The 12,507-nt window shown below is 58.0% G+C and overlaps 2 protein-coding genes across 11 annotated transcripts in view; one reads left to right on the plus strand and one right to left on the minus strand.

Annotated features, from left to right (window-relative positions):
* The first annotated feature begins 2,184 nt into the window (after positions 1–2,184).
* HYI (hydroxypyruvate isomerase (putative)) lies at positions 2,185–5,345 on the plus strand. Its single transcript, XM_069788961.1, has 8 exons — positions 2,185–2,402; positions 2,485–2,596; positions 3,758–3,872; positions 4,019–4,097; positions 4,377–4,426; positions 4,609–4,678; positions 4,872–5,006; positions 5,215–5,345. The coding sequence occupies exons 1-8, from the start codon at positions 2,207–2,209 to the stop codon at positions 5,301–5,303; spliced, it is 846 nt and encodes a 281-aa protein (XP_069645062.1). The 5' UTR covers positions 2,185–2,206; the 3' UTR covers positions 5,304–5,345.
* A 93-nt stretch (positions 5,346–5,438) lies between these two features.
* SZT2 (SZT2 subunit of KICSTOR complex) overlaps positions 5,439–12,507 on the minus strand; it is a 60,509-nt gene continuing 53,440 nt past the window's right edge. For 9 of the 10 annotated variants that reach the window (XM_069788960.1, XM_069788955.1, XM_069788952.1 and 6 more), the window contains 7 exons: positions 11,896–12,109; positions 11,421–11,604; positions 10,991–11,113; positions 10,219–10,720; positions 9,779–9,895; positions 9,299–9,367; positions 5,965–6,692 (listed from right to left, as the gene is read on the minus strand). In XM_069788960.1, coding sequence (XP_069645061.1) covers positions 6,549–6,692; positions 9,299–9,367; positions 9,779–9,895; positions 10,219–10,720; positions 10,991–11,113; positions 11,421–11,604; positions 11,896–12,109 — 1,353 coding nt within the window. In that variant the 3' untranslated portion in view covers positions 5,965–6,548. Of the gene's footprint in view, positions 5,739–5,964; positions 6,693–9,298; positions 9,368–9,778; positions 9,896–10,218; positions 10,721–10,990; positions 11,114–11,420; positions 11,605–11,895; positions 12,110–12,507 lie in introns of those variants that run through there. The other variant, XR_011325721.1, reaches the window with a different exon arrangement.

Here is a 12,507-nt window from a genome sequence, read left to right on the forward strand (position 1 = left end):
AATAAAATACGCAGGAGCTAGGTTTTCTTTGGGCCAATAAAACTCCCAGGCGGCACCAGGGATGCTCGGCACCGAGCTGCCCTCTCACGCCAGCGCCCGGCTCGCCCCCCTCCCTGCTGCCCTGGGGGGACACAGGTGCTGGTCTGACCCCACGCTCGTGCCAGCTCCCCCAAACTGCGGGTGCTGGGCGCAGGCCCCAGTGCCAGTGTGGCACATGGCTCCGGAGCTGCAAGTGGCACAGCGTAAATCCACTGCGCCCTGTCAAGGTAAAGTGACAAAACACCGGCCTGCAATGCAGGAACCGCAGTTATAACAAGAGAAAATCAATGCGATATATTACCAGAGATATAAAGATGCCATTAATGCTTCAGCGCGGAGCCCAGCAGCTTCTCTTGCCATTGGCAGGGCAGGTTTGCTGTAAGGGCTCCCCTCATTCCTGACTGGCTGTCCGGGTCACCCGCATGCTGGGGCTTGGCTGTGTGTTTATTCGCTGCTCCCCCCAGCAAAGCTCTCCTGCTCCCACCTCCTGGGCTTTGCCCCTGCCCGGTGCCCGGCCTCCAGCTGGAGATGCGGCCGGGACTGCCGGGGCTGGAATGGCACATGGCCTCAGCAGGCACCTTTAGTCCCAAGGTGCAAGGACCCAGTGAGGCTGCACCCCTAGGCCAGGCGGGTGCCACCCCTCGTTCTGGGGGTTCCCGTGCAGCTCTGCCACCCACCCGCCGGCCGGTGCTGAGCCCAGCGCACTCAGGTGCCTCCTGGGTGTGATTGAAGGGGAACACCAACCCCCACGCGCCATGGAGCGAGGCTGCAGAAGGACACATGGAAGCCGCAGCGGTCCCCCGGCATGGCGGCTGCGGGCAGGGAGCAGTCTGTGTGCTGGGGACGCGCGCTGGGATGTGGGCTGGGGACACGTGTATTGGGGACTCATGTGCTGGGGACACAGATGCCACCCCCTACACAGCTGTCCATCACTGGGGACGGTTTGGATTATTACTGAGAAGTTGAGTCAAGCTTCTTCTAATTGATTAATCAATAGCCTTAATTGAGTTGAGGCTCTTTAATGCATAGCTTTGCCACTGCTCTCCCCTTTTCCGGCACTGCCCTGACCTCCCACCAAAAACCTCTCACCGTGGCTGGCCTCTGCCGAGGCAGCACTGCCGCTGGGCTCTCCCAAACTGCTGTGAATTGCTGGGGCTTGCAGCAGGTTGCGGGGCTGGGGGCTGCAGAGGGCTTCTGCTGCGGTCACAGAGGAGCCGGAGCATGCAGGGCTCCCCAGGTGTGGGCAGACAGGTGAGAGCCGCCAGGAGCAGGCTCAGCACAAGGGCTGCAAAATGTACACAGCTCATGGTGCCACCTCTGCCAGCCACGGAACAGCCCCTGGGTGGCCACGAGCTGGACAGGACTCACACCTCACCCGTGCAGCCTGAGAGCTGTGCCTGGAGGTGCAGAGAGCATGAGGGACAGGAACCGGGGATGCGGGGCTGGTCACGGGCACCGCAGAGGTCGGACTCCCATGCGCCAGAGCCACGGCTCTGCAGAAGTGGAGATGAACACTTTATGGTAAAATATGCAGAGCGTGGGACAAAAGAGAAAGTGTTTCTCGCATAATGAGACACTGTTAGAGACAAGCTCCCCAGGAAACCAATTAACACGGCCCTTTGTGTATGTCAGCCCAACACCTGGCAAAAACACCTTTCCCAAGGAGGACGCCAGCTGCCCCGCCCGACAGCCGCCCCCCAGCACGCCCCTGTCCCGCAGCCCCTCTGAGGAAGACAGCCACCCTGCCGGTGTTGCGGGCAGCGTGGGGCCGCCTCTGCCTGCTGGGGTGGAGCGTGGGGCCGCCGACCCACACGGGCCCCGTGGCGCCCCGCGCCGGCGTGGCCGCGGGCACACGCCGGAGCCGACGCCGTGTTACACGCTTGCAGGGCAGAGCGCTACGGGCGTTGGAGCCGCGAGCTGCTGGGGAGGGGCTGCGCTCCAGCGCTGCCCCAGCTGATGGGGGCTCGCTCGCACCCGGGGACCCCTCCCAGCAGCCCCACGGGTGGGTCGTCGCAGCCCACGGCCGCCGGGGCCCAGGCCGGACGCACCTGCCGGGCTGCCCGGGCGCCACCCGCCACGCGGCGGCGCGCTCCCGCGCCGCCTCGGCCCCGCCCCTACCCCCACGGCCCCACCCCGACTCCGCCTGGCGCCGCCCCCGCCGCCGGCCATGTCGCTGCGCTTCTCAGCGAACGTGTCGTGGCTGTTCCCGGAGCTCCGGGCGCTGCCGGCGCGGCTGGAGGCGGCGGCGGCCGCCGGGTTCGGGGCGGCGGAGGCGGCCTGGCCGGCGGGCTGCCCCGCCGAGGAGCTGCGGGCCGCGGCGGAGCGGGCGGGGGTGCGGATCGTCCTCCTCAACACCCCCCCCGGTACCGCCGCGTCCCCGCCGGGCTGCGTGGGTGGGGGGCGCGGGGGTGCCCCGGTGCCGCTGACCCCGCCGCTCTCTTCTAGGGGACCAGGAGGCGGGCGAGATGGGGCTGGCGGCCGTGCCCGGGCGCCAGGCTGCCTTCCGCCAGGGCCTGGCCACGGCGGTGCAGTACGCCAAGGCGGTGGGCTGCCCCAGGTAGGTGCGAGGCAGGACCCCCGCTCCTGCGGCGCCCCGGCTCCCCCCGGCCCCCAGGCGCTCCTCCGCAGCCCTCCTGCGCCAGCTCCTCCTCCGAGCCGGGCTCGCTCTTTGCTCCGCAGTGCCCTCAGCCCGCCGGGTCACCGAGCCTCCCCCTGGCAGGGTCTCCCCGCTTGGCTGCGTCGGGCCGGAGGCGGTTCGTTGCGGACCCCGGCGTGCGGGGCCACGGCCTTAACGTGCTCGCTGGGAGCTGACCCAACCCTGCCCTTCGCCGTGGAGGCTCTTGTCCGCACCTCCGCACGACAGTCCCCATGATAATCCTGCCTTTCTCCTCCCAAATTAGACCAGTTGCTTACCCCAGGACACCGCAACGGTGGCTTTATTGAAGGCCGTCATCATCACCGATGACAGCACAGGAGAGGCCCTCTAAGAGATGTGGTTAGCCTGGCACAGCCCCCTTCACAAAAACAACACGGACCTTTTATTCCATTTACTTTGCATCATTCTTTCCCTTAGAAACACTCCAAAGCCCTGCGGAGGCCATGGGCCACGCAGGCCGGGGGTTGCCCAGACCCATTTGCACTCTCTGGAAATGGGCAGAGTGAAAAGGCTTTTGTTTCCACTGGATGCCTTCCCCAAACGATTGCTGAAGAGCCTTGCTCTCACCTGGCCATTTAGCTCTGCATGCAGCCTGGCATAGTCCTGCACTGGCCACCATCCCCTCCCTGCTCTAAGCAGTGAGACAAGGCATCCAACCTGCCCCTGGCAGAGGCAGCATGCCTGCCGCCCATCGCGCTGGCCTCAGGGCAGCCCCAGGACCAAGACCTCAAGCTCCGGCCTCAGGGTGAAAGAGCTGGAGGCAGCTGGCAAAAGAGGGAAGAATCGAGGTCTGTGATTTGTCAGGCAAAAAGTTCAAAGACAGCCCTCTGCGTACTGAGGGGGCATGGTGCGTGTTTGTGTCCCCACAGCTTGTCTTTGTGTCCCGGCAGCTCGCTGGCACCTGTTGTGCCTCCTGCATGGGACGTGGCTCCTCTTACCCCCCTCTGTCCCTGCTCCCCCAGCCTGGCCCTGTTTTCCATCGGCAGAGGAAGGTGTATTAGATCTGACCAGCTGCTTAGAGAGGGGAGCTGGTGCCTTTGGCTGATCTCTCTATGTCTGTAGGATCCACCTGATGGCTGGGCGGGTTCCCCTGGGCGCAGATCGGGCAGCAGTGGCAGGCGAGATGGAAACCACCTTTGTTGAGAATCTCAGATATGCTGCTGACCTCCTGGCCCAGGTAAGGGGGGAATGGGTCCTGCTCCGTGGGTGCAGCTCTTAGGGTATGAAGGATGAAGAATTCCCCACCAGCATGGCATGGGGAAGGCGCGCTCCCTGCTGCAGAGGTGACAGGATGTTTCGCAGGGTGACATTACTGTGTTACAGGAAGACATGATTGGACTCGTGGAGCCTATTAACAACCGCATCACTGACCCTCGCTACTATCTAAACACCCCGCACCAAGGTAAGGCAGACATCTCTCCCCAAAGTCTCCTTGAAGGGAGGAAAAGGGTCCCCAAAGTCGGAAAGACAGGAGGTTGCCTCAGCAGAGAGATGCTAAGGGAGTGCAGAAAGCAGGAGGTTGCCTCACCTGCAGGGAGATGCTGAGGGAGCACAGAAAGCAGGAGGTTGGCTCATCTGCAGGGAGATGCTGAGGGAGCACAGTCAATGAAGGGGGGTCTCAGGGCTTCACCATGAAGCTTACAGCCTGGGGGTGATGGTCTCCCACTTTTTGCACCCTTAGCTGCTGCCATCCTGGAGAAGGTGGGACAGCCCAACCTGAAGCTGCAGCTGGTGAGTCAGCACTGAAGATCTCCAGGGTCCAACCTCCACCAGGGAACCTTGCACAGGGCTCCCAGAGGCTGTGGACTTGTTATCCCCTCCTGGGGACGTGGCAGGGGAGGACAGGGACCATAGCACAGCCCTCCTCAATGGCTCACTGAACAGCTGCACCATCCATCTCCTTTCTCCCGCAGGACCTCTTCCACTGCCAGATCATGGATGGGAATTTGTCACGCAACCTGGAGACATACTTCCCACTCATTGGTAATGCCCTGCACCCGAACTGGCTCCTCTGTGGCCGTGGTGCAGGAGTGGCTTTGAGATGGGACCCTCCTGCCCTACACTCTGCTGTGGCTGACCAGGGATGTGGGGCTGCTCTTGGGTCACCTTGTCTCATGCTTAGAGAAGACTGCAGGCAGGGCTGCCTTGGGCAGAGCATCTCCCATTCCCTCTCTAGGTCATATCCAGATTGCACAGGTGCCAGGGCGGCATGAGCCTGACAGCCCTGGGGAGTTGAACTTCCCCTACATCTTTGAGCTCCTGGAGTCCCTTGGCTACACTGGCTACGTGGGGTGCGAGTATGCTCCAAAAGGTGAGTGGGGCCTGCAGGCGGTCTGAGCCCCACGGGCAGGTCCAAGCACGGACCAGCTGGCTGGGTACCATGCGAAGACAGGCAGGTCCTGGGGGCTGGCAGATAGTGGGCATCAGAGTCCCTACCTGGGGATGAGAGCCCTGCCCAGAGCAGAAGCCGCTCCAGCTTGCCTGGGGGTACCAGCAGGAAACCTTGTCTGTCACTGCAGGAGATACCATGGAAGGCCTGGGCTGGCTGCGCACATACTGGGAGAGCCGAGGGCTGCAGCATGGTGGGACCAACAAGGCAGCAGAGTAAAACAAGGAAACCACTGGAATAAAAGTTGAAGCAATGGCTTAAGAGAGGAGTGTGTCTGTCTTCTCTATGACTAGGGGGTGGTGGTGGGTGGGACCATTCCTAGAGCGAGGTTAGGACCATCCATGTCGTATTTCCCTTCCCCAGGCCCTACTGGTCCAGCCTAAGGAGTTGGACACTCATCTGCTCAAGTACCATCTGCAGCATGTCATATCTGGGGATGGCTTGGGCACCACTGTAGATGACTTAAGGTACACAGGAGACCCGTCACTTCCAGTCTGCAGGGGTGTCCAGGGCAAGGTTTCCAGTCTCCACTGCTGAGGGGAGCATTCACTCTTTGGGAAGGGCAGGAGTTTTCCCACTCCGGCTCCAGCTGGTGCCTGGAGTTGTAGGAAGAGGGCTCTGGGCTTCCAAGTCCTGCAGTGCCTAGCACTGACCCTGCAGGAGGAGGGGAAAGTGAAGCAGACCCCTCACAGGCTGCCTGAACCGAGGTAACAGGCCTGTGGACACTCGGGGCTGTCTGCCCTGCTGCGCCTGCTCTGGAGCAAGCAAGAGACTCCGCTGCAAACCCAGCCAGCCCCACCAAAAAAACCCCAACCCAAGCCAGGGTTGCCTCTGCAGCCCCTGTGGGAGGCTTTCCACATCCTAACCTACAGCACACAAGCAGGGATCTGGTTCAGTTTATTTAACAGATATATCAATGGCTTTAATGTACATCTCCATAAAACCTTCCCCTGGTCCAGTTCACCCTTCCTGTCCCATTCAGTGCTCTCCTGATGAAAGCAAAGGGCCAGAAGTGGGCAGCCTCACTGCCCAGAGCCCTGAAGTCGGCCTAAAGCCAGAGCACTGTGCGGTGCTGCCCTGTGCAGAAGACGGGCTGAGCATGCTCATCTGTGCCTTCCTAGCAGGCAGAACTCACCTGCAGATGCGAGCCATGTCCCTGAGAGTCGCTCTGCTTCAGCCAAGCCGCAGCAGCCGAGCTCCTGCCCTTGTGGTTCGGTTCAAGGTCATTCAGTATCAAACCCACCGAAAACAGCAGAGTGAGGGCCACAGCAGCCAGCCAGCAAACGATGGAGCTACATATCCCCAGACTCCTCAGTTCAGTACCCACGCGTGCCGCTAGCAGTGCTGCCTGCAGTGCCAGAGCACAGGTCCCTCCCAGAGGCCTGTTCTTCCTCATCGTCACCCACGGCGTAGCAGCGCAGAGAGGTCCAGTACACACATTGCTCCAGGACGTGGGTGCCAGTGCTAGAGCAGGCCTGTCCAGAGGTTGAAGCAGGCAGTGTTGATAACGGACTCCAGGTGGTGGTATGTAGACACAAGCTGTGGCAGAGGGCTCTCGCTGTTCTGGGGCTGCACTGGGAACGGCTCCCGGAAAACCACGGTGAGGCTCTGCTGAGAGGGAGGAGCTGGTCAGGGGACAGGATTCAGACAAGCACTCTGCAGACCCTAGCCCAGGTGCGTGGGCACTTTTTTGGCAGTGTCGGGCAGATACTGGGAGAAGTCTCAAAATGCCAATGGCACTAAGCCGGTGCCTCCTCCTGTGACAGAGTATGTTTGAGCCTCCTCCCAATTTTTCTGGTGAAAATTAGGTGCAAGGACTTGCCTACTCACTCTGTCCCAGCCCCCATGCATCTGCAGTTATACCAACCCCAGCAGCAGCCCCAGGAGAGGAGGGGATCCTACTGCCTCCACAGTAATAGGGGCTTCCAGGGAAATTAGAGGGAAATTTCTTCTTCTTCTAAGGCAAAGAGTAGGAGTGCAACAAATGGGGAAGGGGAGGAGATTAAATGTAATAACTGCAATCCTAAAAATAAATGCTGGCTGCTCCATTCTCATTAGTGACTGTACTGACAAGGCAGGGTGAGGGCAGAGGGGAGCAGAGAACAGGGTTCGGAAGAGACGGTTGCAGGAGCTGAAGCAGAAGGAAAACACGAGCAACTCAGTGCACTCAGATCAGCATCATGGAGGCAAGACACAGGGACTGGATGTTCTCCAGAGCTGAAACACAGCACATCTAGTAGCCAGGGTCCCCTAACAAACTCATAAAGCCATGAGAACATCTGTGTAACTGCAAAACAGCAAATGCACCACCATCATTTAAGAGGGAAGAGAAAGTGATTTGTGAGCCTAACTCCAGCAGCGTGCAAGGCTTTAGAGCAGGCTCGGAGAGAAAGAACCATGAGGAAAATGCAGCTCGGTGTTACCAAAGTGATCTGCTAATGCTAGAGTTCTCTTTGATAAGGTAATATTTCTAGACAAAGGAATCATGGTATATCTTATCTGAGCTTTAGGAAGGATTTGATGTAGTGCCACATGGGAAATTTAGGTAAGCTGAGAAGACAGGAATTAACGCAAAAATTATAAGGTGGAGATGGTAGCGCTGAAAGGGGAAGCAGCAGGCTGGAGAGAGGTTACAAATGGAGTTACTCCAGGAGAGGTTTTGGGACTCACGTTGCCTAGTACTTTAACGAGTCTGGCACAAAGATGAGGAGCGTGCTGATAAAATTTGAGGCACTAATACAAAAGAGGATTGGGATAATGCAAAAAAGCCCTAGAGACTTTTGAGAGGCCACAGGAATGGGATTAATGTTAAGCGCAAAATACAACGTGAGGAACACAAAGGATTTCTGTTATAAAATGGGAGTCATTGGGTGAGGTGATATAGGGTCTGGGCGTATCATATCAATGACCACAAGGTGACGCTATGACCAGCGAGGCCTGACCACGAAAAGCCAAATACCATCCTAGGCTGTACCAGAAGCACTGAGCAGGGCCAGAAAAGCCTTAGGGCAGTCGCAGAATGCTCTGCTGAGGCCCCTCAGGAACACTGTGTGCAGTCCCAGACACCTGTATTTACAAAAGCTGACCTGAGCCCTGAAGGGCTCTGAAAGACAATGAAGCCATTGGGAAGGAAAGGGAGGCTTAAGAGCAGAGCTTACTTAACACAGCAACATGGAGTTAGCAAAAATTCCACCTTCAGATGTGGAGGTGAATCTAAGGGACCAGGGAGGAAGCGGGTACCTGCACAGTGAAGAGTGGTTTCAGCTCTGAGCTACCACTGGCGTGAAGAGGATAGAACTGGCCACGACAAAAGCTCCAGCACAAAATGGGAAGGGCTTTTCACCACCAGAGGGCTAGAGGCACTGAGCAGCCTCCTATCAGGCACCACCTCTTCTGTCTCCCCTACTTGCCTTTATGATGGAGCGCGATTTATTTACAAAAAGGATCAGTTGCGCTACAGTGTCTGCAAAAGCCTCACTGTGGACTGAAGTGTCTTGTAGATCCCCTGCTTTCATATGGAGCTGCATTCCCTGTGACCCATCCTGCAACCTGCCTGGGAGCAGAGCTGAAAGCAGAGTATTTTTGCCCTCAAGAACAAAGAAGGCCAAGGCCCACGCAGGTTTGCTGGGATCCTCACGGTGCAGGTCCCCTTCCTTTCTGCCCAGGCAGGAGCAGCCCACAGCACTGGTGACCCCTCCCAGCCAGACCCAGTGTCATCTGGCTTTGGACTGAATACACAAGGAGAGGAGGACTCTTTAGCCTGGATAGAGAGACAGCTGAAAGCATGATCCAAAAGCGACCTTGTGAAGGAAAAGAGGATCAACTGCTCACTGTTTTCCAATACAAGAACAAAGGGGTATCATATGAAAAGAGCAGAAGAAGGTTCAAAAACAAGCCAAGGAAGGTAGCTCTTCACCTCTATTGTAACTGCCTCATGGAGCTACAAGTCAGAGGAAATCATGGATGCCAGAAATTAACCAAAGAAAATAAAGCTGCAGAGGGCTATTAAATAAATGCAAAGGTCACTTCTAACTAAGGATGGGCCTGAACCACGAATTGTCAGGTGATGGGGCAGTATTTAGGAAAGGTGTTAGAAGCTTCTTGACCTGCTCTTATTCTCCCCATGTGCACCTGCCCTTGGCCACTGCTGGATTAATCTAGACAGATCCCTGGCCTAAGCCAATATAGCTGCTCTTATGTTCCCAAGTTCTTACCGTCTTTCCTGAATGGGAATCAAGAAACACAAGAACAAAGCAATCCGTGAACTTCTGGTTGAGCACGACCTGTCAGGAAAGCCACAGCACATGTTGGAAAGGAGACAGTACAAACCCCAGGACAGGGATACAAACAACACCCACCCAGGGACGTGCTGACACGCAGGACAAGTAGCATGATAAAGCTGTGAAGGTGCAAGTCTGCCTGGCTCACAGGTGACACTGCCAAACCACGGGGCTGTACATGGCATGAGGGTCAGCAGGTGCAGTGTCCGTCCTGCCTGCCTGGGGCCAGACAGACACTGCTGTACCACAGGAGCGCACACCTCATGTTGCATCAGTAGCAGAGTGGAGACCAACATTATGATGGTGCCCACATAGTCCTGACAGCACGTGCCAGACTCGCACTCAGAAGCCACAGCAGGGAGAAGCCCTGGACAGGGGAGAGAAGCTGCAGGTGGGCGACAGGCTGGGTCTTACCAGATACTGGGTGCCAGTTTCAGCGTTGTGGAAGTGCCGACAGCTCTGGGGAAAGCGGCTCAACAGCACTTTGATGAGGCTTTGGTACCAGGAGACTGTCATGGTGAGGAAGCATCCCTGTGGGCATAGAGAAGGGCTGATTTCAGCCTCCCTCTAGCCATGGCACCCAGCAGCCATAGTGCTACAGCAGCCTTCAGACCCCCGAATCAGATGCATCCCTCACAGCCCACTGAGGCATGCTGACCTAGGGCTATTCACTCTCCATAGACAGGTCCATGCAGTCTCCCCCTTCCCCTGCCGGACAGGAGCTATATTCCTGCCTCTATCCTCCCACCAAGCAGTAAGAGATGTGCCCCGCAGGCCCTTCACCTGGCACCCCACTCCATCCCCAGAGGAGAACAATGGCTGCTGTGCACCATGACTCCATCCCTGCTGCTCACCAGCTGGGGGTCGACGTCAGCAATGGATTTCCCATGCACGGCGTCCAGCAGCTCCTCCAGCTCCACCAGCGAGAGCTTGCCCAGCTTCAGCTTGTCAGAAGCTAGAGGCTCCAGAAGGAAGAGGCGCTTCCAGAGGTTGTCCCTGCGGCAGTGGCACTTGGCCAGCTGCACCATGCTGCTGAGCTGCTTCTGGGCTGAGGCCACCTCAGAGGCCAGCAAGGGGAAGAGTGGTGAGGTGTAGAAGAGCCCTGGTCCCAGTTTGACTTGCGTGCCCCCCGCGTAGAACTCGCTGCTGTCCTCCACGTCCTGCCACAGCTCCCGCTCTGCTGGCTGCTGCCGCCCCAGGCTTGTCTCCGGCTCCGCTGCCTCCCAGGCCGCCCGGCCCACCACAGGCTCCAGCACTTCCCGCTGCAAGCGCGGCAGCTTCTTGAAGCGTCGCATGTCAGCTGTGAGCCGTGGAAAGAGCTCCCGCTGGCTAGTCATGATGACGTAGAAACGTAAGCTGAGAGCAAGGAGACACCTGTGACCTGGGGAAGGGCTGCTCCCTTCTCAGCTGGGCTGCAAATGAATCATGGGCCTCTCTGTCCCTGGCAGTAAGGGTGCTTCTCTGCCCAGACAAGGACAGGTACGACACTGCCCAGTTCCCTGCGAGGATCCTCCCCAGCCAGCACCAAACTTGCCTGTGATGTCCCAGACAGAGCTAGTCCCTCCCAGAGCCCTCCTCCCCAGCCAGGAAGCTTTGGTGTCATGTCTCTGGGACCCCAGTGCTCACCGGAGCATGCGTCTCTCTGCCTCACTCTGCTCCTCAAACGGTGCTGCACTGTGACACACCAGGAGGGACACATCAAAGTCATCATGATGACGCAGACCTTCAGAGTCCTTGTAGGAGCCCGAGCTGGGAGCAAAAGCACATCAGTATGAAGGGGATCTCACTTTGTTTCTCCAGATCTCTTGGTCACAACGGAACTACTGGGCATGGGGAATTTGACACAGTAGGACTCCTCAGAAGCGCTATGGGAAATGTCAAATGCATGCGCACACATGCACACCACCCCTGTTGGCCATCTCAGAAAAGCTGGGCAGAACTGCTGCTCGGCACTATGTAGAACGGTTAGCTTTGCTGGCACCTTGGGGCAGTGTCCCTGATGTGGGGTACCCATCAATCCCTGGCAGCTCCAGGAACTTATAGCAGCAGCACTCACCTGTTCCAAATAGAGACCAGTGCATATTCATTCTGCTCTGTGCCTGGTGTCCCCTTCTTGTTGTCACTGCCTGTGGCCAGCCGGGCCATGCGTAGGGGTTTCATGTGGTAGGTGTTGGCATGGTCAGCGATGTAGTTGTACAGCTGGTGTGCAGTGATCATGTTGGTGGGCAGGGCCAGCATGCCTAGTGGAAGAGGACACATTGCTGTCACAGGAGACGGTCAGTGCCTCTCTCACCTGGGCAGAGCAGTGTCCTACAAACTACTCTGGGGGACAGAGCTCTAGAGCAACCCACCTCCCTTCCACAACAGGGCAGCAAGGACTTCCCCTGGAGCTGGGCCCCTCCTGTCACCCTCTCTCTGTCATTCCCCTGGGTACTCCAAAGGTCAGGTTTATTTGTAAAGCACTTGGAAACCTTTTGCCATGTTGTAGGCTGGCAATCAACCCCAGACTAATCACATGTTGAGCTACACACCTTGGAAAACATGGTTGCGGCCAAATTTGGGGATGTCGGGGTGGTGGGCAATGAAATCCTCCAGGAAGCTGGTGAGATGGTAGCCCTGGCGGAGAGTCATGTGGGAACCCAGCAGATAATGGTGGACTATACGCAAGTGGAAGTCGTAGCTGAATGAATGCACGTGCATGAGGTCCCGCACCTTGTCACACTCCTCCGTGAAGAGCATAGAGAGCTGCAGAGGGACAGGGAGTCAAGGCAGGAATGTTACCAGGCACCTCATACCCTCCTGCAAAGCCCTGCTGACAGCAAGACATGGCAGAGCCAGTGCAGCCACCCCTGCCCCGACACCAGAGCAGGATGCAGCCAAGAAGCTGTGTGCCCAGTGCAAATAGCAGACCTGCAGGCCTGGCCCCAAGGGATCCAGCTTGGTGGCTCCTTCCACAACTGACCCCGCTCCTGATCTCCAGCAGCAGCACAGACTGATGGGCACTGACTCCCTTTTGGCATGAGGTTTACCCCCTCCTTGAGCTGAAAGCCACATGGCTGTGAAGGAGGATACAGCCTCCTTTCAGCTGAGTGCTGCTCTGACTGCCTAGTCCCTGAGTGGGTACAGGACACACCAGGGCTGGA

This window comes from Haliaeetus albicilla, chromosome 8 (assembly GCF_947461875.1).
Source record: "Haliaeetus albicilla chromosome 8, bHalAlb1.1, whole genome shotgun sequence".
Lineage (NCBI taxonomy): Eukaryota > Metazoa > Chordata > Aves > Accipitriformes > Accipitridae > Haliaeetus > Haliaeetus albicilla.

What these genes read in the sequence shown, in the direction of transcription:
- HYI (XM_069788961.1), top strand. Translation starts at nt 2,207, where the DNA reads ATGTCGCTGCGCTTCTCAGCGAACGTGTCGTGGCTGTTCCCGGAGCTC. An exon ending in TCTAAACACCCCGCACCAAG is followed by an intron (nt 4,098 to 4,376) that starts GTAAGGCAGACA and finishes TTGCACCCTTAG; the next exon opens with CTGCTGCCATCCTGGAGAAG. An exon ending in GTGCGAGTATGCTCCAAAAG is followed by an intron (nt 5,007 to 5,214) that starts GTGAGTGGGGCC and finishes CTGTCACTGCAG; the next exon opens with GAGATACCATGGAAGGCCTG.